The sequence below is a fragment of the Arvicola amphibius genome, chromosome X (genome assembly GCF_903992535.2).
Source record: "Arvicola amphibius chromosome X, mArvAmp1.2, whole genome shotgun sequence".
NCBI lineage: Eukaryota > Metazoa > Chordata > Mammalia > Rodentia > Cricetidae > Arvicola > Arvicola amphibius.
The window spans coordinates 21,610,081-21,634,784 of record NC_052065.1 but is presented as its reverse complement, the minus strand read 5'-3'; the positions used below and the strand labels follow the sequence as shown (position 1 = coordinate 21,634,784).

The window sequence follows — 24,704 nt, the reverse complement described above, 5'->3', positions numbered from 1 at the left end:
TTTCTCTCTCTCTCTCTCTCTCTCTCTGATAGAGGACTCTCATTGGTTAATAAAGAAACTGCCTTGGCTTTTTGATAGGGCAGGATTTAGGTGGGTGGAGTAGATACAATAGGAAGAAGGAAGTGAGGCAGATGCCTCGGGCAATCGCCATGCCTCTCCTCTCTGGGTCAGTTGCCATGAAGCTAGCCACCAGGTCAGACATGCTGAATCTTTCCCGGTAAGATACCACTCAGTGGTGTTACACAGATTATTAAATATGGGTTAGTCAAGATGTTAGCCAAGAAGAGGCTAGATATAATGGGCCAGGCAGTGTTTAAATGAATACAATTTGTGTGTTGTTATTTCTGGAGCTAAGCTAGATATGCGGGAGCCAGGCAGGATGAAAAACAGGCCTGCTCGCCCCAACACTACCTCTCTCCCTCTCTCCCTCTCTCCCTCTCCCTCTCTTCCCCCCTCTCTCCCTCCCTCCCTCTCTCTCTCTCTCTCTCTCTCTCTCTCTCTCTCTCTCTCTCTCTCTCTCTCTCTCCCTCCCTCCCTGTTCTGACTTCCCACCTGACTTTACTTTGTTGAGCCATTGGCCCAAAAAGCTTTATACATCAACCAATAAAAGCAACACACATACAGAAGGCTATCCCACATCATCAAGATGACATGACTATCTCCCAAAGACAGGAAACTGCAATTGTGTATGAGTTCATGAGCACAATTGAGTTTCATAATGTAGCAAGAAAGTTCTAGTTGGGTATGGTGACACATGCCTGTAATGCCAGCACTTAGAAATTAAAGGCAACAGTATCAGGAAGTCAAGGCTTCTTAGGCTACTCACACTCTGTGTCAAAAATCAACAAAAAAATCAATGACTTGAGAGTTCTGGTAAGGTCTTTTAGCACATGGAAAGAAAGCAAAGGTTAAGAACACTTTGAACATTTAGCCCCTTGTTCTAGTTTCATTTCTGTTGCTGATAAATTAGCCTGACAAAAGGCCACTGTGGGAGAAAGAGTACATTTTTTGCTCATAGTTCCATCATAGCAGAGAAATCAAAATGGCAAGAACTTCAAGCAGCTAGTCACATCAATCTGAAGTCAAGAGCAGAGAGAATGCATGTATGCATGATTAGCACTTAGGGAATTACTCTTATGCAGTCCAGGGCCCCAAACCAGGGAATGGTACTGCCCAGTTTCTGGCTGGATCTTCCCCATGCCATTTAAGGTAACCAAGACAATTATCCACAGACATACCCATAGGTCAACGTAATATAGACAGTTCCACATTAAGACTCTCTTCCCAGTTGATTCTAGGTTGTATTAGGTTGACATTTGAAACTAACCATCATATGCTGGGTACTGGTGGTACAGGCCTTTAATCCCAGCACTCTGGAGCAGAGGCAGGTGGTTTTCTATGAGTTCAAAGCTAGCCTGACCTACAAAGTGAATTCAGTTTGGATAGCCAGAACTGTTACACAGAGAAACCCTGTCTCAAAAAAGCAAAAGCAAAAACACACCCCAAAAAACTATCACAACCTTTGTATGAAAGTGAGATTCTGGCTGGGTGGTGGTGGCACAGGCCTTTAATCCCAGCACTCGGAGGCAGGGACAGGTAGATGTCTGTGAGTTCGAGGCCAGCCTGGTCTACAAGAGCTAGTTCCAGGACAGGCTCCAAAGCTACAGAGAAACCCTGTCTTGAAAAACCAAAAAAAAAAAAAAAAGAAAAAAAGAAAAAAAGTGAGATTTTAAGGGTTTACTACATTGTTTGTTTGTGTTTGTTTTGAGACAGGGTTTCTCTATGTAGCCCTAGCTGTCCTGGAACTTGCTCCATAGACCGGGCTGACCTCAAACTCAGAGATCCACCTGCCTCTGCCTCCCAAGTGCTGGGATTAAAGGCATGCAACTACCACCACCCAGTTGCACTTAGTGATTTTATCATGTCCTTTCAGAAAGGCAGGAAACAATTAGGAGGTTTCTGTGATCCATCAGTAGTTTAGGTGATGGTAAGAATTTCCCAAGACCTTGGCCTTAATTAAGGCATCTTTTAGAATAACACAACACAGCCAACACGCAGAACAAAAATCAGAGATCAGTTAAGTCAGCTTAAAGGGATAAATGGTTGGCTTCTTGGTCTGTAAGACTTGACTACATAGGGGCCTGACTTTCATACTGTTCACGTAAGCCCACTCTTGAGCTAAATATAACTGTTGAGTTTTGTGACCCTAAAAAACTAAGTTCAGCTTCCAGCTTTATTGTTTTAAATAGAGGTGTAACACACAATACACATGTTCAACCACAAAGATATACTGACCTAATGACAGAGTCTTGATATTTCATGTTAAAATACCTCTACTGAGAGAGCCTGCTTCAGAGCTGGGGATGCATGTAGTTCAGAGGTAAAATGCCTGCCCAGAATGTTTAAAGTCCTGGGTTTGATTCCAGACACCACACATACACAAAACTGTGTTTCACCAGAAGCAGGTTGTTTAATATACCAAGATTTCAGCTGCCTGAAGCGTGCTCATCTATTCTTTATTAGGCAGAAGCTTGGGAGTCACCATAATTTATACATACATGTATGTACGTGTTTTCTCTATTAAAATGTAATTCTTTGGGGTGTGTGGACTATGAAATTACTTTCCATGCTTTTGGCTCTAGGGTAGGCAATGAATCAGGTCTACCCCTAGAATGATTACAGCTACCTCAAGCTACTGTCGTCTTCCAGGACTGACACATACTTCCAAGACTTTTCCCCATAAACACCTTTCTGCAACTGCCCATAAGGAGTGGATGAACTAACAGCAACCGTGAAGATCCAGTTCATATGAGTTATAGTGATCAAAATAATGAAATGATAAGTGACTCATCAGTTTTGCATCCGTCCAGACCACATGAGTTTGGATGATGAGAATCAAATCACTGAGAACCAACCACCTCCATTAAGAATGGTCTTAGATTTCAATGGACTTTCTTTCCGAGGATACATGGAGAGTTACATTTCAAGCTATTATACCACAGTCTGGAATTCAAACAAGGTAAGACATATACTGTACTGTTGAGTCTGTAGCTGGCAGGGAACTAAATGGTTTATTGTGAAATAAATTAGATGACACCTCATTCTTAATAAGTACTGACCTGCAAAGCCCCGACTCCTTGCTTGAGGGGGATGTGGAAATGAGCCCATGGCTCTGGAATAAAGAGAAACAGGGTAGAGGGGGGGCATCATGGGAGGCACAAATGTTGGTGACGGAAGTAGAGCAGAAGGTGGTGGATGATTCATGTTGACGCCTTCAAGGATACTCTGCCTCATCTTTTCCACCTTGCTTGCCAGGTCAGCCTTCAAACGCAGAAGAGAATTGTTAGTGTTCTGAGCTTACCCCGTTTTTCATGCACCGTATTGATTACTCTATGCACATCCTCATAATGTTTTTCCCATTGTGGGAATTTATCCCAGAGTGAAATGCTTCTAGACTCCAGCCTCAGGAGACTCATTTGGTATCAAAGTTCCCACTCTTCACAAGATTCTACAGTACCAGAAGATTAGTTCTGGCCAGTTGTTTGTGAGAAACATTATCTATGGGGATGATAACAAACAGAATAATAAGGACATCAGGAAATGGTTGACTGCATGACCAACGATTGCCTAGGTTATTCTTTTATAAGGGGGATGTAACAAAATCAGGTAACAGAGAAAAGAAAAAGACAGACACTTATAGGGCCTTTTAACCTCTCCCATGCTCAACCTTTGCTCTGATGAGGGTATGTGTTGTAGACTGTTATTTTAAGATGTGTTACATTCATTTATGCTGTGGAATATTTGTTTAATGCTGCAAAGATGTGTTATGTTCTTTTATGTTACATTTGGTTGGCTCTGTGAAGTTGTGTTACTTTGCCTGTCTAAAACACATGACTGATCTACTAAAGAGCTGAACAGCTCACAGCTATGCAGGAGAGAGAAATAGGTGGGGCTGCCAGACAGAACAAATAGAAATCTAGGCTTGAAAAAGGGGTTAGTGAGGAGCGAGAAAAGGAGAAGGAGAGGAGGGTGTTAGGGACCAGCCACCTAGCCCTGCAGCCAGCCACAGAGTAAGAAGGAAAGAAAGACATAAGGAATAAAGGAAGGTAAAAAGCCCAGAGACAAAATGTAGTTAAAGAGAAATGGGATAATTTAAGTTAGAAAAGCTAGCTAGAAATAAGCCAAGCTAAGGCCAAGCATTCATAGGTAAGAATAATCTCCGTGTATTTATTTGGGAGCTGGGTGTCAGGCCCCCAAAGAGAAAAAAAAAACAACTATAAGTATGCACATATACTTAGTCCCAGAGGTTGGTAAACCTCTAGAAAAGGTAGGCAACTCAATACTTTACTTTGTGGGCCTCTCTGTGTCTGCCACAACTACTCTTCTGCGCCATTCTAGCACGACAGAAGTCACAGAAATGTAAAGGAATGAATGTGAACGTGGCCATGTTCCAACCAAATGTTATTTACAAAGGACAGGGGGCAGGAGAGGAGTAGTTTGCTGACTCTGCTGCTCTAGTCCCTCAGCTTACTCCCCACTAAACAGATAAAATACCAAGTAAGGTTTCCTTTCCCTTGCTTTTTTTCTACCTTTCCCAAGGTTATATTGTAAAACCTACTCTATCATCTACTTACTGCTCTCTTCTACTTATAACTCCTCCCCCACCAGAAAATCACTTAGAAAAGTTACTTGCAGCATTTTTAAATAAGGGAAAAATGAAATTTCAAATAGTTCTAGGAAGGGCATAGAGTATTTGTGTAAATTCTGTGGAGAAGAAATATTCTCAGTAAAAAAAAAAAGTCATGAAAACTTTAAGATTGGGGATAAAAACAACTTTCCAATGGATGATTTTGCAATAGACATGTATTAGGTTATAGGCTTTGGGAACCTCCCTGCATATGCCTTGTCCCCCTGCATGCTTACGATTCATCCTGGTGACAGATCAGGGGTGTGTACTCTACCTGGCCATCACAGAGTTCAAGCAGGGACACTCGCTCTCGGCCTGCTTTAATGAGCTTGCTCTGGAACAGTTTGCCATCAAAGTAAATCCAGGGGCAGCAGTGCTCCCAAGGGACTGGCTGGCCACATGCGTCATTAGCAAACAGAGCTGTGTCGACCCCACTCATGAACAGGGCAGCAAGCTGGATCCCTCGAGCATCCAGTTTCTCAATCTGAAACCATCACAGAGAAAAGAATTAAGAAATAAGAGGGGAAAAGAGAAATGAAAAACTTTTTCTAAAAGAATCTAAAATCTATGGCCTCATATGGTTGGTTGAAGTTAAAATGCAGATGCCCTAAAATATTGTATAAGATTATCTTCAGGGCTGGAGGGATGGTTCAGAGGTTCTGAGTTCAATTTCCAGCAACCACATAGTGGCTCTAAAATGAGATCTGGTGCCCTCTTCTGGCCTGTAGGCATCAATGCAGGAAGAACACTATACATAATAAATAAATAAATCTTTCTGAAAAAAAAATTATCTTCAGGCTATGTTTATAAGGTATATATGAGGGCCTGGAGGTGGTGGCACGCGCCTTTGATCCCAGCACTCGGAAAGCAGAGGCAGGTGAATCCCCATGAGTTCAAGGTCAGCCTGGTCTACAAGAGCTAGTTCCAGGACAGCTAGGACTGTTACACAGGGACCCCCCCCCCCAAAAAATAAGGTATATATGAAACATAAATAATGTAATAATTAAGATTTGGGTCCTATCCTAAGATATCTTATTGTGTATATACAAATACTAAAAAGTCTACAAAAATTTCAAATTTGAAATATGCCTGATCATTTCTGTGCATTTCAGACAAGGGATACTTAACCTAGATTATCATTGGTAACATTTTTATTATTGTTGTTGTTTATTTATTATAATGTCATATTAACTCTTCCAGCTAAATTGGAACATGTTGGACTGCCAGGATGGTCCAGTGGTTAAAGATACTTGCTGCCAAGACTGAGTTTGATCCCCAGGACCCACATGGTAGGAGAGAACTAACTTGTTCAAGTTGTTCTCTGATCTCCACACATACTTCATGGTATACATCTACCCCTCTGCACTGTACTCCCAAATAGATACAAATAAATGTAAGATAACTATTGTTGGTCAGGCGGTGGTAGTGCACGCCTTTAATCCCAGCACTCTGGAGGCAGAGGCAGGCGGATCTCTGTGAGATCCAGCCTCATCTACAAGAGCTAGTTCCAGGACAAGCTTCAAAGCCACAGAGAAACCCTGTCTCGAAAAACAAAAACATATTGTTTAATAATAATTTATTTGTTTATCTATTTTAAATAAAGTAAATATAAAAGAGTAAAAAATGATCTTACTCTGAAGATCAGGCTGGCTCACAGTCACAGTAATCCTCCTGCCTCATTTTCCTGAGTACTGGGATTACAGTCATGAGCTGATGTATATATATATATATCATACACACATACACACACATACACACATGCATAAGTAGCTTTTATGTCCACGCTTCCTTGAAATGGTTTAGAACAGTGATTTTCAACCTTCCTAGCACTGTGACCCTTTAAAGTTCCTCATGTGGCGGTGATCTCCAACTATAAAATTATTTCATTGATACTTCATAACTGTAATTTTGTTACTATTATGAATTGTAATGTAAAAATCTTATACGCAGGGCATCTGATATGTGCCCCCAAAGGGATCACAACCCACAGGTTGAGAACCTCTGGTTTAGAGGATACTCATTATGTTGCCCATCAAAGTTGAAAATTTCAAAAAGTTAAAACCAAAAGAATATTCATTACTGATGATAGTGCAATGAAATAAATGGGAAATCATATAAATGTTGAGGAACATACATCGCAACTAAGTAATATATATCAAGAACTCTGAAGATGTTCACATTTGCCAATGCAGAGAGTCTACATTTAAGAATCAGTTCTAGCGAGGTGAAGGTGCATAGACTCAGGAGGCTGAGGCAGCGCGGCTGCTGCAAGTTCAAGGTCAGCCTGGGCCAAGGGGACAGATCTTATCTTAAACCAACCAACCAGCCAACCAAACCAAAAAGAACCTCTTCTGCCACAGTACAGAGCTCAACTATAGTCCCAGTGAATCAAAAGGCTGAGGGAATAGGATCATCTGAACCTAGGAGTTGGAGTTCAGCCTAGGTAACACACCAAGTTCCATTTCAGAAGCAAAATGTCCCAAAATCTGAAGCACTTTTGAGTGCTGACATGATATCAAAATTGGAAGATTTGATACCTAGTCTCATGTGACAGGTTGCAGTCAAAATACAGGCACACTAAAACTGCTGTATAGGATTACACACTATATTCTAAGGAAGTGTACAATGTCAATAAAGCTCTATGCATAAACATGCCACTATCATAGCACATATATTAAGGAAAACTGGAAATAATCTAAACAGTTAACATCATAATAATTAAATGATACATCCATATGATAAAAAAATCGCTAGATTTTTACACAAAGGAAATATGCACTATGGTAAGTTAAAAAAGAAAGTACAATACACTTGTCTCTTAGTATTCTTGGGAGATTAGTTTCAGGACACCTTGAAGATAATTCAATCTGTGGATGCCCAAGTCCCTTATGGAAAATGGTATGTTTGTATATAGCCTACACAATCTTTCTATATGCTAAATTAGCTCTAGATTATTTAATTATGAACAGATTTCACATTGTATTGTTTAGTGAATAATGACAAGAAGTAAAGTTAAGAGGTATCATTTGGAGATTTAAAGATTTATTTTTCATTTTTTATTTTTATTTTATTTTTTAGTTTTATGAGACAGGGTGTCTCCATAGCTTTGGAGCCTGTCCTGGAACTAACTCTTATAGACCAGGCTGGCCTTGAACTCACAGAGATAAGCCTGCCTCTGCCTCCCTGAGTGCTAGGATTAAAGATGTGTGCCCCTACTTCCTGGCTTATTTTTTTATTTTATGCATATGAGTGTTCTGCCTGTATGTACACATGTGTGCCACTTGTTTGAAGTGCCCTTGGAAGCTAGAAAAGGTTCATGGATTCCCTAGAACTGGAATCATAGATGGTTGTGAATTGTGGGTGTTAGGAGCCAAACCTGGGTTCTCTACAAGAGAAATAAGTGCTTAGAGTCATCTCTCCAGGCCCATTGTTTCTTTTTGGAGATAGAGTTTTTCTGTGTAACAGTCCTGGCTATCCTGGAACTCTGTAGACTAGGCTAGGCTCAAACTCAGAGATCTGCCTGCCTCTGCCTTCCAAGTGCTTGGATTAAAGGTGTGTGCCACCACCATATTCTATGTAGAGATCAACCTGACCTTGAACTCATGGGTGACCCTCTAGCCTCTGCTGTCTAAATACTGGGATTATAGTCATGTAAGAGGTCCTTCTGTTTATGTGTTGCTTTCATTGGTTAATCAATAAAGAAACTGCTTGGCCTGATAGGGCAGAACTTAGGTAGGTGGAGAGACAGAACTGAATTATGGGAGGAAGAAAGCAGAGAGAGAGAGAGAGAGAAAGAAAGCAGCCATGGAAATGCCAGGTCAGACATGCTGCATCTTTCCCAGTAAGCCACAACCTTGTGGTGATATACAGATTATTATAAATGGGTTAAATCAAGATGTGAGAGTTAGCCAATAAGAGGCTAGAGCTAATGGCCAAGCAGTGTTTCAGTTAATACAGTTTCTGTGTGATTATTTTGGGTGTAAGCTAGCTGGGCGGGCCAAACAAGGGCCCTCCCCCCTACAACAGATTGGCGCTCGTGGTGTGGGACTGTTTTGTGACTTATGCCTTCATTATAGGATTGTGCCATTATACCCAGCTAACGGGTATAATTTTGAAAAATATTTTTGAAGTATAGTTGACTTACTTTTTGTATGAAAAAAAGCTGACAATTTATAAACAATATTCTAAATGGTTAGGACAAGCATACAAAAAGACTGCAAGATTTGATCATCAGCATACCCCCATCCTGCAAAATCAAAGAAACATAACATCAAAAATTGATCATAGTATGGAGCTGGAGAGATGTCTCCATAGCTAACTAAGGGCACTTGTTGTTTTATAGAGGACCCAGGTTCAATTCCCAGCACCTACAGGGTAGCTCACAATCTGTAGGCCCATATTTCTGTATGGTGTGGCTACCAGGCACAAAAGCCATAGGCCCGATCTGAGGTGGTCAAGTAGCTCTGCAGACAAGCTGTCTCAGCTTAACAATAGCCAGGATGTGCTGCTCCTTCCACTTTTGTTATTAATGTAGATCATCTGAGGAGAGATGTTGGCTGAAGCTGACCAGGATGTTTGGTGCTCCTTTCTTTTGTAATTTGGAGGATGTCTTATAGAGATGCTAATTCAGGCCTATGTGACAGCTAGCATACTCCCAAACAGGTAGATGTGAACGTGACAAAAGGACATTCACCTGGTTACCTAGGAGACAGCCTAATGTATCCCCCCCCTCAATTGATGTGATGGTATATAAGCTGTTTGGATAATAAACGGAGGAGATCATCAGGAGAAAAGACCCTGAGATGCCCTTCATTGATGTTCATTGATGACCGTGTAAGTTGTGTCTGATTATTCCTTGCATCTCCGTACCAGTCCAGTTAGGGAAAATAGTTATGTGTTGGAGCAACACGGGCTTCAACAACAATCATTTGTAACTCTGGTTCTAAGGAACTCAATGATCTTTTCTAACTTCTGTGAGCACTACACATGCACACAGTGCACAAATATTAACACAGGCAAAACATCAATACACATAAAAATAAGTAAGTTAAAACTAATCGTAGTGGCTATTTAAGGCTGGCATGTCAGATGACTTGATAGAAAAGTTGATGTTGAGTTTTTGGGGTCGCTTATGTATACTATCATATCATCTGCAAATAATGAAAGTTTAACTTCTTCCTTTCCAAATTGAATCCCCTTGATTCCCTTATGTTGTCTTATTGCTATTGCTAGAACTTCAAGCACTATATTGAAGAGATAAGGAGAGAGTGGACAGCCTTGTCGTGTTCCTGAATTTAGTGGGATAGCCTTGAGTTTCTCTCCATTTAATTTGATGTTAGCTGTCGGCTTGCTGTAAATAGCTTTTATTATATTTAGGAATGACCCTTGTATCCCTAATCTCTCCAAAACTTTTATCATAAAAGGGTGCTGAATTTTGTCAAATGCTTTTTCAGCATCTAATGAGATGACCATATGGTTTTTTTCCTTCAGTTTATTTATATGATGGATTACATTGATAGATTTTCGTATGTTGAACCAGCCCCGCATCTCTGGGATGAAGCCTACTTGATCGTGATGGATAATTTTTCTAATGTGTTCTTGGATTCGGTTTGCCAGTATTTTATTGAGAATTTTTGCGTCAATGTTCATGAGTGAGATTGGCCTGTAATTCTCTTTCTTGGTTGAGTCTTTGTGTGGTTTAGGTATCAGGGTAACTGTAGCTTCATAGAAGGAATTTGGCAGTGACTCTTGTGTTTCTATATTATGAAATACCTTAAGGAGTATAGGTATTAGGTCTTCTTGGAAGTTCTGGTAGAATTCCGCATTGAAACCATCTGGTCCTGGGCTCTTTTTTGTAGGGAGGTTTCTGATAACAGTTTCTAATTCTTCGCAACTGACAGGACGATTTAGAGCATTTACCTGGTCCTGGTTTAACTTTGGTATATGGTATTTATCTAAAAAACTGTCCATTTCTTTTACATTTTCCAATTTTGTGGCATACAGGCTTTTGTAGTAAGATCTAATGATTCTCTGAATTTCCTCTGTGTCTGTGGTTATTGTCCCCCTTTTCATTTCTGATCTTAATAATTTGCGTGTTCTCCCTCTGCCGTTTGATTAGTTTGGCTAAGGGTTTGTCAATCTTGTTGATTTTCTCCAAGAACCAGCTTCTTGTTCTTGAAACATTGATTCTTTGGATTGTTTTCTGTGTTTCTATTTTGTTGATTTCTGCCCTCAGTTTCCAAAGAACTCCTACAGCTGATAAACTCCTTCAGTAACGTGGCAGGTTACAAGATCAACTCCAAAAAATCAGTCGCCCTCCTATACACAAAGGATAAGGAAGCAGAGAGGGAAATCAGAGAAGTATCACCTTTCACAATAGCCACAAATTGCATAAGATATCTGGGAGTATCTCTAACCAAGGAAGTGAAGGATTTATTTGACAAGAACTTTAAGTCTTTGAAGAAAGAAATTGAAGAGGATACCAGAAAATGGAAGGATCTCCCCTGCTCGTGGATTGGGAGGATCAACATAGTAAAAATGACAATTCTACCAAAAGCAATCTATAGATTCAATGCAATCCCAATCAAGGTCCCATTAAAATTCTTCACAGAGATTGAGAGGACAATAATCAACTTTATATGGAAAAACAAGAAACCCAGGATAGCCAAAAAAATCTTATACAATAAAGGTACTTCTGGAGGCATTACCATCCCTGACTTCAAACGCTATTACAAAGCTACAGTATTGAAAACAGCTTGGTATTGGCATAAAAACAGAGAAGTTGACCAATGGAATTGTATAGAAGACCCGGATCTTTTTTTTTTTTTTTTTTTTTTTTCCCTCAGAGATGAAGGAATCTTTTTTTTTTCCTTCATGGTTTATTTTTTTTATATTTAAAAAATTTCCATCTCCTTCCCTCCTCCTCCCCCTCCCTCCCCTCCTCCTCCCCCTTCCCTTCCCTCCTTCTCCCCCTTCCCTCCCCTCCCCTCCACCCATACCTCCCCTCCCTCCCTCTCAAGGCCAAGGAGCCATCAGGGTTCCCCACTCTATGCTAAGACCAAGGTCCTCCCAACTCCCCCCAGGTCCAGGAAGGTGATCGACCAAGCTGAGAAGGCTCCCACAGAGCCCGTCCATGAAGAACATTCAGAGCCCAGAGCCATTGTCCTTTGCTTCTCAGTCAGCCCCCGCTGTTGGCCACATTCAGAGAGACGGGTTTGAAGACCCGGATCTTAAACCACAAACCTACGAACACCTGATTTTTGATAAAGGAGCTAAAAGCACACAATGGAAGAAAGAAAGCATCTTCAACAAATGGTGCTGGCATAACTGGATGTCAACCTGTAGAAGAATGAAAGTAGATCCGTGTCTATCACCATGCACAAAACTCAAGTCCAAATGGATTAAAGACCTCAATATTAATCTGAACACATTGAGCTTGATAGAGGAGAAAGTGGGAAGTACTCTACAACAAATGGGCACAGGGAACCGTTTCCTGCGCATAACCCCAGCTGCACAGACATTAAGGGCAACATTGAATAAATGGACCTCCTGAAGTTGAGCAGCTTCTGTAAAGCAAAGGACATTGTCACAAAGACACAAAGGCAGCCTACTGACTAGGAAAAGATCTTCACCAACCCTGCAACTGACAAAGGTCTGATCTCTAAAATATATAAGGAACTCAAGAGACTAGACGGTAAAATACCAATTAACCCAATTAAAAAATGGGGCGCTGAACTGAACAGAGAATTCTCAACAGAAGAAGTTCGAATGGCCAAAAGACACTTAAGGTCATGCTCAACCTCCCTAGCTATCAGGGAAATGCAAATCAAAACAACTTTGAGATATCATCTTACACCTGTCAGATTGGCTAAAATCCAAAACACCAATAATAACCTTTGCTGGAGAGGTTGTGGGGTAAGGGGTACACTCATCCATTGCTGGTGGGAATGCAAACTTGTGCAACCACTTTGGAAAGCAGTGTGGCGGTTTCTCAGGAAATTCGGGATCAACCTACCCCAGGACCCAGCAATTCCACTATTGGGAATCTACCCAAGAGATGCCCAATCATACAACAAAAGCATATGCTCATCTATGTTCATAGCAGCATTATTTTTAATAGCCAGATCCTGGAAACAACCTAGATGCCCTTCAGTGGAAGAATGGATGAAGAAACTGTGGAATATATACATGCTAGAATACTACTCAGCGGTAAAAAACAATGACATCTTGAATTTTGCAGGCAAATGGATGGAAATAGAAAACACTATTCTGAGTGAGGTAACCCAGACCCAAAAAGATGAACATGGGATGTACTCACTCATAATCGGTTTCTAGCCATAATTAAAGGACATTGAGCCTATAAATTTGGGATCCTTGAGAAGATAATAAGAAGGTGAACTCCCAAAAAAAGATATAGTAATCCTCCTGGATATTGGAAGTAGACACGATCGCCAGGCAAAATTGGGAACTTGAGGGTTGGGCGAGACTGGGCCAAGGGAAGATGGGAAGAGAAAAATGTGAAGGGGAGAATGGGGGGAGCTCGGAGGAATGGGATGCTTGGGATATAGGAAGGGTGGATATGGGAGCAGGGAAGCATATATCTTAATTTAAGGAGCTACCTGAGGGTTGTCAAGAGACTTGACCCTAGAGGGGTTCCCAGGTTTCCAGGGAGACGCCCCCAGTTAGTTCCTTGGGCAGCTGAGGAGAGGGAGCCTGAAAAGGCCAGTTCCTATAGCCATACTGATGAATTTCTTGCATATCACCATAGAACCTCCACCTGACGATAGATGAAGAAAATGACAGAGCCCCACATTGGAGCACCGGACTGAGCTCCCAAGGTCCTGATGAGGAGCAGAAGGAGGGAGAACATGAGAAAGAAAGTCAGGACCGTGAGGGAACCTCCAGCTGGCGACAGATGGGGAAGGTGACTGAGCCCCACATTGGAGCACTGGACTGAGCTCCCAAGGTCCTGATGAGGAGCAGAAGGAGCGAGAACATGAGGGAGAAAGTCAGGAACGTGAGGGGTGCGTTCACTCATGGAGACGGTGGGACAGAACTAAAGGGAGATCACCAACTCCAGTTGGAATGGGACTGATGGATCATGTGACCAAACCCGTCTCTCTGAATGTGGCCAACAGCGGGGGCTGACTGAGAAGCAAAGGACATTGGCGCTGGGCTCTGATTCTTCTGCATGGACGGGCTCTGTGGGAGCCTTCTCAGCTTGGTCGATCACCTTCCTGGACCTGGGGGGAGTTGGGAGGACCTTGGACTTAGCATAGAGTGGGGAACCCTGATGGCTCCTTGGCCTTGAGAGGGAGGGAGGGGAGGTATGGGTGGAGGGAAGGGGAGGGAAGGGGGAGAAGGAGGGAAGGGAAGGGGGAGGAGGAGCGGAGGGAGGGGGAGGAGGGAAGGAGATGGAAATTTTTAAATATAAAAAAAAATAAACCATGAGAAAGGAAAAAAAAAAAAGAAAAGTTGATGTGTTTTCAAGTCCCCTTCTGGGTGTGATTTGGCATGAAGAGCTGCTCTAGGACCCAGAAATACACTTGCTATCAAAAGAATCATTCATTGTCTTAGGTTGTTGCATCTTTCCTCAGCTGACCTAACTTAAATTATGATTTTGCAAGTCTTTCTCTCCTTTTTTCTGGTGTTTGTGACTGAACCCAAAGCCTTTTGCTTATTAGCCAGGTACTGTACCACTGAGTTGTAGCCCGACTTCAAGTCTATTTAATTGTTTGGTTTGAAATCACCACATACTCCCGGTTGGTCTCAAACTCTTTACCTTCTTGCCTCAGCTTTTTTTATGTGTTTTTGTTTTTGAGACAGGGTTTCTCTGTGTAACCATCCTGGCTGTTCTGGCATCTGCTTTATAGGCCAGGCTGGCTTTAGACTCAGAAATCTGCCTGCTCTGCCTCCCAAATGCTGGAATTAAAGGTGTATGCCACCACTGCCTGGCCCTGCTTTCAAGCATGTACCACCCTACTTAGGTTGTCTTTCCCCATTCAGAAGGCATCTCCCTCTTCTTCCTGCTCTAGTATTAAAGTGCTAAACTATCTGTGCTCTGTGCTGGTTAGGTTTTTTTTTTTTTCCTGAGACAGGGTTTCTCTGTAGCTTTGGAGCCTGTCCTGGAACTCACTTTGTAGACCAGGCTGGCCTCAAACTCACAGAGATCCGCCTGCCTCTCCCTCCCTAAACTCTGGGATTAAAGGTGTGCGCCACCACCGCCCAGTTTAGGTTTTTGTTTGTTTTGTTTTGTCAGCTTGATACACACTAGAGTCATCTGAGAAGAAGGAACTTCAATTAAGAAATTGTCTTCATCAGATCGGCCTGTAGGGGAGTCTCAGGGCATTTTCTTGATTAATGATTAATGTATAAGCAAGCCATGAGCGCAAGCTAGTAACCTCCAGGTTGCTGCCTTGAGTTCCACCCTAGCTTCCCTCAGTGATGTACTATAAGTATAAGCCAAAATAAATCCTGTCCTGTCCCAAGTTGGCATCGATCACTTATCACAATGTATATATTTTGTAAACTAGGAGACTCCCCTCCCTACTCAGCTAGAGGAGAAGCTGGAACTATAATAGGTGCATGCTACCTAACCCTGGTGTAATTTCACAAGCCTTATTGGATTTGGTCAACTTTATCCTAGGCCTGGGGTACTGGAGTGATTAAAAGGGAGAAAACAAGTTGAACATCAAATCATCTCTCAGTGTGCATACAAATGTGACCAACTCTTCAGGCTCCTGCTACCCTGACTTCCGGCCATGACAGACAGCACCTCAAACTGAGCTAGAACAAATGTTTCCCTCAATCAGTTGACTGTCACAGTGAGAAAAGTAATAAATATAGCCTCAAAGAAACATAGCTACTAAAACCAGGGGAAGGGTGTCTTGCATTAATGTTGTATAGTTTCTCTCTCTCTCTCTCTCTCTCTCTCTCTCTCTCTCTCTCTAGATTTATTTTTTTTAAATTATTATTTTATTTTATTACTTAAAAAAAATACCAATCCAAATTCTCACTTCCTCCCAAGAAACCTGGCTTTACAGATTTATTTTATGCTCTATCTGCATTACTACTTTATGCCAGAAGAGGGCAGCAGATCCCACTAGAGATGTGGTGCGCCACTATGTGGTTGCGGAAAATTGAACTCAGGACCTCTAGAAGAGCAGTCAGTGCTCCTAATGTCTGAGCCATCTCTCCAGCACTGGAGCATGGGATATTTAAAATATACAAATATACAAGAGACTGTTCTGTTTTACATATATTATTTTACACATTATCCTTACAGTTCCATGAGTAAAAAAAAAAAAAGATAAGGTCAGAAACTTAAGTAACCTAGACAGTATCACACAGACAGGAGGTAATAATGCTAAGACTGAAGCACAAGGCAACCTATATATTCGGTCTACCTACTATACTACTATCTTCTATTGCTTTCAGTTCTTGGTATTGGGGGAGGGGCCAGTAATGAGATGGTTCAGTAGGTAGAGGAACTTGAACACAGGACTGATCACATGAATTTGATCCCTGGAACTTCCAAGGTGGCAGGAGAGGACTGACTACTGAGAGCTGTCATGTGACCCCTACATGTATACTGTAATACATACACGCCTATACTCACACACTAAATAAACAAATAAATACAAATTAAGTAGTAGGAAGTAGACATTTACTCAGTGACAAGTAGGGACACTAAGGTAAGTCCCTGAAACATACCTTCTAAGTGACAAACCTTACCATGGGTTCCAAACCTTGCAAAATCTCTATCTTTTCTGTGTCTTCTCATTCATCATTACGGGTGGGGTAATATAGCAGCATCTCTTGGTTTCGTTAATAGAAGTATCTATTTGGCTAAGGGAAATATAACATTTACCTATAGAATTATTCTTTACCCTAGCTCCAAAAGAAAAAGATGTAAAGTTGAAGTATGAGCTTTTGAAAGAAAAGGCACACACCTATAATCTCAGCACTTGGGAAGTAGAAGCAAAAGGATCAGGAGTGCAAGGTCATAAGGCCATCTTAATTTACATAGAGAGTTTAGGCCCACCCTGAGACCCTGTTTCCAAAAAAAGAAAAAGGAAAAACCTAAACAGCAGAAAAAATTAAATGAAGGTGGAATAAATCACCTTGAGTTCTTGAAGCTGATCTGGTTCATAAAGCTGGGTAGACACAGCCTGTGCAAGGAAGGTGTCAAGTTCATGGCGATGCAGGATTCGGCCACCAGGCCACTGAATCATGTATCTAGACACAAAAACATCATTATTTGATTACAATTGCCATTTATGTCACATACACTTATTAAGAACCTAAAATGGTGGCAAGCATTTTAGCTCACACCCGTAATCTTATTATTTAGGAGAAAAAGGCAGAAGGCTAGAGTTCCAGGATAGCCTAGGCTTCATAGCAAGACACTATCAAAAACAACAACCCTAAGGACTGGAGATGTAGCTCAGTAATAAAGAGCTTGCCTGGTATGCACAAGGCTCTGGAACCAATTCCCCAAACTGTAAAACAAACACACAAACATGCACACACAAAACCCCCACAAACTTATCAGGAACCAAACTCTGGGCTAATTTATAATTATAATTATTCCAAATCTGAGTGGTAGAGGAGATAGGCATGAACAGCACTGACAGTACAGTGTGTTACAAAACAAAAACAAAAACTACACAGGGTTCTATGAGCACACAGAAGAGTCCCAGTGGTCAAAGAAGTCACCCTGAAAAACTCAGTAGGAGCAGAGTTTCAAGGGAATCCTCTAGTTATCGAGACACAAGCTAGGAATAGGATGCTCGAAGATCTTCTAGCGAAGGGTATTATGGGAGGCATGATTTGGCAAGATGCACCTGGCTTGATAGTGCTGAATGTTAGTGGGTGAAATTATAAAGTAGGCCACATCAGAGTCTCCAAATAAGATTATAAAATGTGCATTTTTGTCCCCAAAGTGTAGGAAGACATTTAAGGATTGTTGGCAGGAGGGTGATGATGACATGCATATCAGTTGAGGGATGACTGAAGGGACTAAACAGTGTGGCAGTGGAAATGAAGTTGTTTGGGGATGAACCTAAGAGCTATCAGGGTATAACTCCACAAGGTTTGGTCATAGGAATTTTTTGGCACAGTGCTAGGGATGGAATCCAGGACTACGTGTATGTTAGGCAAATGCTTTGGTTACTTCCAACCCTTGGCCACAGACTTACGAACTCTGGCTTGTGAAGATGACTGGATGTCACGGTACCATTTTTAAAGCTAGAATCCGTAGGGCGGAGTGGTGGTGGTGCACGCCTTTAATCCCAGTACTCAGGATGCAGAGGCAGGTGGATGTCTGAGCTGGAGGCCAGGCCAGATTACAATGCAAGCTCCAGGACAGCCAGGGCTACATGGAGAAACCTGGTCTCGATAAAACCAAAATAATAAATAAATAGAAAATTTATAAATTAGGTACCTATTTATGAGTATTTAAATTGATTTTCTACAAACTGAATGTGTCTTACAGATACAGTGTCTTATAGAAACTGAGAATGTAGAGATAAAACAGACCTGCGAATATATCTGTATAATACGTACTTAGTTCCATGAAGGCCCACATGACAATGAACAAGCGTAACTTCTAAAGTAGTGCAAGACTTTGGACACTTGCCATTTAAAGCAAGGCGTGGCTGGAACAACACATGGGATGTAGTCCTGGGTACTCTAGCCCAATTACTACAGCCACAATCTGGCATGGAATCTAGAAACCTCTCTGAGCTACTGTCGTACAGGAAAAAAAACAACAAACCAAAATGAACAAACAGTATAAGCATCCTGACCAACAATATTTTTTCTTCAAGCTCACGGTAGTATTCCTTTGAATTTCACAATGATTCTGGAGTGGCAGGAAAGACAACAAATCCTGTGACTTCTTTTAGCAACTCAGGATATGTAGGCGGGGACTCTGCACCCCACAAACTTCCCTTTGCCTAGAGTACTTTCTACCTCTTTCCTGCTCACGCTTTGTTCACTTGGGAAATTGTATTCATACTTTATAACCTATTTTATACTTTCTGATACTATATAATTTACCACATAATTCATAGCTTGTTCCTTTCATAGTGTTCTTTTTACTAATACTTTTTTGTCTTGAAGGCTATTTTTATAATTTCTTGATTTAGCTTTATTTAATCCTCGATTTTTAAGCCTTTTATTCTACTTTGTTGGCAAATGTAAAGAAAAAAGGAAGAAAAGGAACAACAAATTCATTTATAATGGGACATTTCAAATGTTACCATCAAGCTATGACATGAAAAGTATAAAAAAATGACATTTTAAAATTACAGACTGTGTGATTAGCAGAATGAGGTTCAAGTGCTTTACTGAGTTTCCAAAAGACAATTTATTCAAGTGCCTATGTGAGTTACCAGGAGGTCTAGGGCCTTGTGTGCTCTTGATGATCTTGGTTTATAAGTCTTCAATTTTTATGAACATTAGGTGCTTGGCATAGAGTGGGCAGTCACAAACATTTATTGGAAGAATAATGTAGCAACAGGGCGTGCTAAAACAAATGACAAACAAAAAAGCAAAACAATCAACAACAAATCCTTAACCAAAAGAAGGCGTCCAAAGTAGAATTCTGTGAATTACATACATCTTGAATGCTAGAAAAGAAAAATGACCTGAAAGAGTCAAGTGTGAGAGAGGCGAGCTCATAGAAAGGGCGTGATCCTGCAGCTTGCTCTCAGTGCTGACTAAGTGTACCTGGAGAACCAAAGAGGCCTCCACAGAGGAAGAATTAACTTCCTTTATTAGAGATTAGAGCGTTTGCTTGGTCTGATTCATACTGCAGTGCTAATCTCAAATCTCTCTCTAGCCTTAGTATAAAGTACAGCAGCGTAGGTGCTCAATAAATATTTTCTGGCCAAATAAATCATTGTCAGCAGAGGCTAAACTTTATTTTTGAATCACCGTTGCTATTCAACTAGTGTTGAATAAATTAAGAGGTACAGTGTAGGGACTAATCAATGGAGTGCAAGGATCAGAAACAGGATAGCAGAAAATAATAATTATTATTTATTTAATTTACCAATATTTAAGGTTGTTCATCATGTGCTATTTTCCAAACCGTATGATGCCACTGAAGATTTTCTCTGGCAAAACCGTATCATGGAGGTTAGAGAGTTGGCTCAGTGGTAAAGAGCCCTTATTGCTCTTGTGGAGGACTTGATTTGGTCCCCAGCACCCACATGGTGGCTAACAACCATCTGTACTTCCAGTTGCAAATGATTCAATGCCTTCTTTTGACCTTTGTGGGCACTGCATGCATGTAGTGCACAGACATAAATGCAGGCAATAATACTAATACGCAGAAAATAAAATAAAATAGATAAAAATAAAAAATAATAAAGCCTATATCATGATTTTATTTCCCAAGGAACTTTTTTGTTTTCAGTGACAAGACAGCATCTTTACTATAATATAACTATACATAATAAATGCAGGTATTATATATTCTACTATAGTTTATATAGTAAACTATAATTTATTCTTCTATAGTAAATTCCTGTGATATTGTAGACACATTGCTAGGACCTTCATTTGTATAGAATAACGTGACAAAGAATACATACTTTGCAAGCTCACATGCATGTGAAAGCACTCAGCATTAGTACATAGCACAGTATGCAGTTCTTTTATTTGATGAAACTTTTTAAGATTCTAAATTCTCAAACATATATACAAAGATTTCTTACTAGCCTATTAATTTTATGTTTATTTGCCAAGTCAATAACATACTGACTTAAATAATTGCTAGTCCTTTCTTTTACACCACTTCTACGTTTTGTTGAGACAGGGTTTCTCTGAGTATCCCTGTCGGTCCTAGATCTCAAACTATAGATGAGACTAGTCTCAAACTTGAAGACCGGCCTGCCTTTGCCTCCCGGTCGCTGGGACTAAAGCCATGTGCCATCACCGCTGGCACACCTCTTCTACTTTTACTTTTAAGTAACATTAACAAATTTGTTCTGATCCCAAACTTTCAAGTTCAGTCTGATTCAGAAAAATGTAAAAAGTTGGGACCAAGTGGTAGAACACTGGGGAGAATGACATTATATATATTTTTTCTTTTGAGACAGGGTTTCTCTGTGTTGCCCTGGCTGTCCTGGAACTCACTATGTAGACCAGGCTGGATCAAACTCACAGAGATCCGCCTGCCTCTACCTCCTGGGTGCTGGGATTAAAGGTGTGCACCACCACCACCCAGCCAGAATGCCGTCTTTATAATTAATTTTTATAGTCCACAAATTTTCCATCTACTTATGACTCTTCAGCTTTTTTCATGAACATTTAGCATAACAATTATTTGAAGTGCTAGAGGTTGAACCCAGGTCCTCGCATGCATGCATTGTATAATTGACCAGCCCCTCAATATAATGGTTTTAAGGTTGGTTCATGATGTGGCCTGTTATAAGTAGTTTGACTTAATTGCTACATAATTTTTATTGATGGACATACCTCAGTACGTTTATCCACTTACCAGTTGATAGATTATTAGGTTCTTTGAGCTTTTTGGCTATTATGATTAATACTTCCATTAATATTCAAGTCTTTCTGTGGGCATATCTTTTCAGTGCTCTTGGAGTGATAGCTAGGAGTGAAATGAATGAGTCATCTGATATATACATCTTTAATCTTTTGAGAAAATAATAAATTTGGGGCTGAAGAGATGGCTCAGTGGTTAAGAATGTTTGTGGCTCTTCCAGAGGACCCAAGTTCAGTTCCTAGCACCTACACCAGGTAGCTCACAACCACCTGTAACTCCAGCTCCAGGAGATGATGCCCTCTTCCGGCCTCCACCACAGGATCTGCAAACACATGACACATACTCATACAGACAAATACACACACACACACACACACACACACACACACACACACACACACACACAAGTTTGAAAAAAAATCTTAAGAGAATGGAAACCAGATGGAAATGTACCTCACTGGTAAAGCATTTCCTACTGTGTGCACAGCCATGTTTTTTCAAATTTGTTTCTCTGATTTGTTTTAAACAACAACATTTCATTTAAAATAAAGTAGTATACCTCCTGTAGTTTTTCAACATTTTGAAATATTTGTTATGGTCTTTTAAATTATAAGCATTCTGACTGAAGTAGGATCTATTATTATCACTGTTTTTCAACAAGCTACTTGGAGTCTTAAGAGAACTAAAGCAAGAGACAGAAACAAAAGAACTATAAATATAGAAGGGAAAGTCAAGTTGTCCCTGTTTTCAAGGGTATGATTTCATACTTAAAACATACTAGAGAATCCATCAGATCTGATAAACAATTTTAGCAAAGTGACAGAATATGAAAATCAGCATTTAAAAAATCAGATTTCCTATATACTGATGCAAATTAACTTGTAGAGAAAAAAAATAATTTAGCTTAAAATAACCTCAAAAACAAAACAAAACCACACCTAATAATGAATCTAACTTATCAGTGGTACACAAATTTTCTAATTTTCTCATATTGTGGTGATCCCAACCATGAGATTATTTTCAACGCTACTTCATAACTGTAATTTTGCTGCTATAAATCATAATGAAAATATGTGATATGCAGGATATCTAATATGCAATCCCCACAGGGGTCATGACTCATAGGTTGAGAACCACTGGAATAGATGAAAGGACCCTACGATGGTAATTATAACACCCCAAAGAAAGATGACAGAAGATGTCTTCCCTGTTCATGGATAAGGTAATATTGTTCAGGTTACCATACTAATGAAATTCATCTACATATTCAATGCAATCCCCCATCAAAATACTAAAACTTCTTTTTACAGAATCAGAAAATAATCCTAAAAATCATATGGAAACAGAAATGACCCCAAATAGAAAAAAGTACTTCTAAAGTTATCATAACACCCAAATTCAAAATATACTACAGAGCTGTAGTTAATAACAAAAACCATGGTATTGGCACAAAACAGGCATGTATAGCAAAGGGGTGGAAATCGAGAACCGTATGTGTACTTCAAGAAGTGTGTCAGAAGTTTGAAATCTTGGCGAAGGTGATAAGAACATTACACTGGAAGCCAGAGTCATTTTAACAAATGGTACTTAGAAAACTAGGTAACCCCATGTAGAAGCATGAAACTGGCTCACTCTTATTCTATATAAAACTTTGATCAAAATGGACTAAAGGTCTTAACATAAAACTGAAACTTCTAAACGACATGTGGAAAACAGGAAAAACAAGATGCTGGCAATTTTCTGAATAGGAAGCCGACAGCCCAGTGAATGATAGGAATGCATCAAAGCAAAGGAGAGGAGCCAGTGTGCATGTTCACATTCCCAGCAACTATGTCCACAGATCAAGTTCTGGAGTCAGTTGAGGTACCAACCAGTACTATTTATTCAGTATAGTAGGACTCAGCCTGGAAGAATAAAATTCTGTCCTTTTCAGGAAAATTGACGAACAGGAGGTTATAATATGAATTTGTTTGGGTCCAGTATTTACTTTATGGGTAGATTTTAATTAGTACTCTGAGTCCTTGCTATGTATTTGCTCAGAATTTACATTTCTTCTTGGGTTAAATTATTTGTCAATTTTCTCTCTCACTTAATTTGTTGTCATATTATTCCCACACTTTCTTTAGTTATGTCCCTTTATCATTCTTGATTTTAGTTATTTGATGCTTTCCTTTTTGTTTCTTAATCAATAGTTATTTTTTATTTTTTGTGTTTTTAATCAAGGCAGGAGGATCACAAGGGAGAGTATTGGGAACATGACCAAACTACAGTATGCATGAAAGTAACAATGAGACCCCTTACGTAAATTAATATATCCTACTAAAATACCCGAACCAAATTGTGTAACATTTAACGTTATTCTTTTTGTATCCTTATTTCATTTATAACTAACACAGACTTCCAAGTTTCCTTCTTTCTGACTTTGGCTTTACCCAGTTTGCAGTTCTAGGGAGATTCAGGACCTCATACATGTCAGGTAACTGCATTAGTGCTGAACTCTACCCTTGCTCCACCACTTCTGATGGATGGATGGGTGGATGGCAGTTATCTACCAAGTTCAGGCTGCTCTCCTTCCTTAGCTGCCCACACAGCCAGGACTAGCAATGTGCTGAGTTTCAGTTTTTTTTTTTCAAGATAGGGTTTCTCTGAAGCTTTGGAGCATGTCCTGGAACTAGCTCTTGTAGACCAGGCTGGCCTTGAACTCACAGAGATCCGCCTGCCTCTGCCTCCTGAGTGCTGGGATTAAAGGCATGAGCTACCACTGCCTGCTTTAAATTTTACTTTTGTTTACATGTGTGTGTATCTACCTGTGTGAGTGCGTGCCACATGGGTGCGGGTGCCCTGAGAGGTCAGAAGAGGGTGTTCGATCCCCTGGAACTGAAGTTACAGGTGGACATAAGACTAAACTCAAGATTCTCTGCAAGAACAGCCAGGGCTCTTAATTGCTGAGCCATCTCTCCAAACCCATGTCTACTTAATATCCACTTGTACTCTGAGCTGCCACGTGGGTCCTGGAACTCAAACTTGACTTCTCTAGAAATGCTGCTAGTGAACTTAACTGCTCAATCATCTCTCCAGTCCTGACTTGTGCTGTGTCATCCAAAGAGGGCCTCCCCTAAACAGCATATACTTGCATCTTGTTTCCTTACTTGATATGACAATTTCTGCATTTTGGGTGTATTTCTAATTTAAATGCAAATTTAATGTTATTATTGATATGATAATATACTCACACTTCTATGTCTCCCTCTCCCATTGCTCCTCCTGTGTCCTCTCCCACTCTAAATTATTAACCTCTTCTGTAACTATTATTGTCACAGATATATGTATGTGTTTAGGGATGACCACTTGGAATTGGATGACCTATCAGGGGGGTTAATCCATGATTTTCCTTCTCTCAGCACCCATTAATAGCCTGCAGCTCTTCATCTAGGGTTGAAGCCTTGTGACATTTCCCCCATCAACGTTGGCATGCTAACTGGTATTGTAATTGTACAGGTC

At 40.4% G+C, this 24,704-nt stretch overlaps 1 protein-coding gene across 3 annotated transcripts in view; it reads right to left on the bottom strand.

The window, feature by feature from the left end:
* The window catches only part of Fam120c (family with sequence similarity 120C), a 137,623-nt gene that overhangs the window by 12,045 nt on the left and 100,874 nt on the right, over positions 1–24,704 (bottom strand). The window contains exons 11-13 of one of the 3 annotated variants that reach the window (XM_038315999.1): positions 16,810–16,924; positions 4,962–5,171; positions 3,120–3,321 (exon numbers count right to left, since the gene is read on the bottom strand). In XM_038315999.1, the coding sequence (XP_038171927.1) occupies positions 3,120–3,321; positions 4,962–5,171; positions 16,810–16,924 (527 nt within the window). Of the gene's footprint in view, positions 1–3,119; positions 3,322–4,961; positions 5,172–16,809; positions 16,925–21,134; positions 21,309–24,704 lie in introns of those variants that run through there. The other 2 variants (XM_038316006.1, XM_038316002.1) reach the window with 2 other exon arrangements.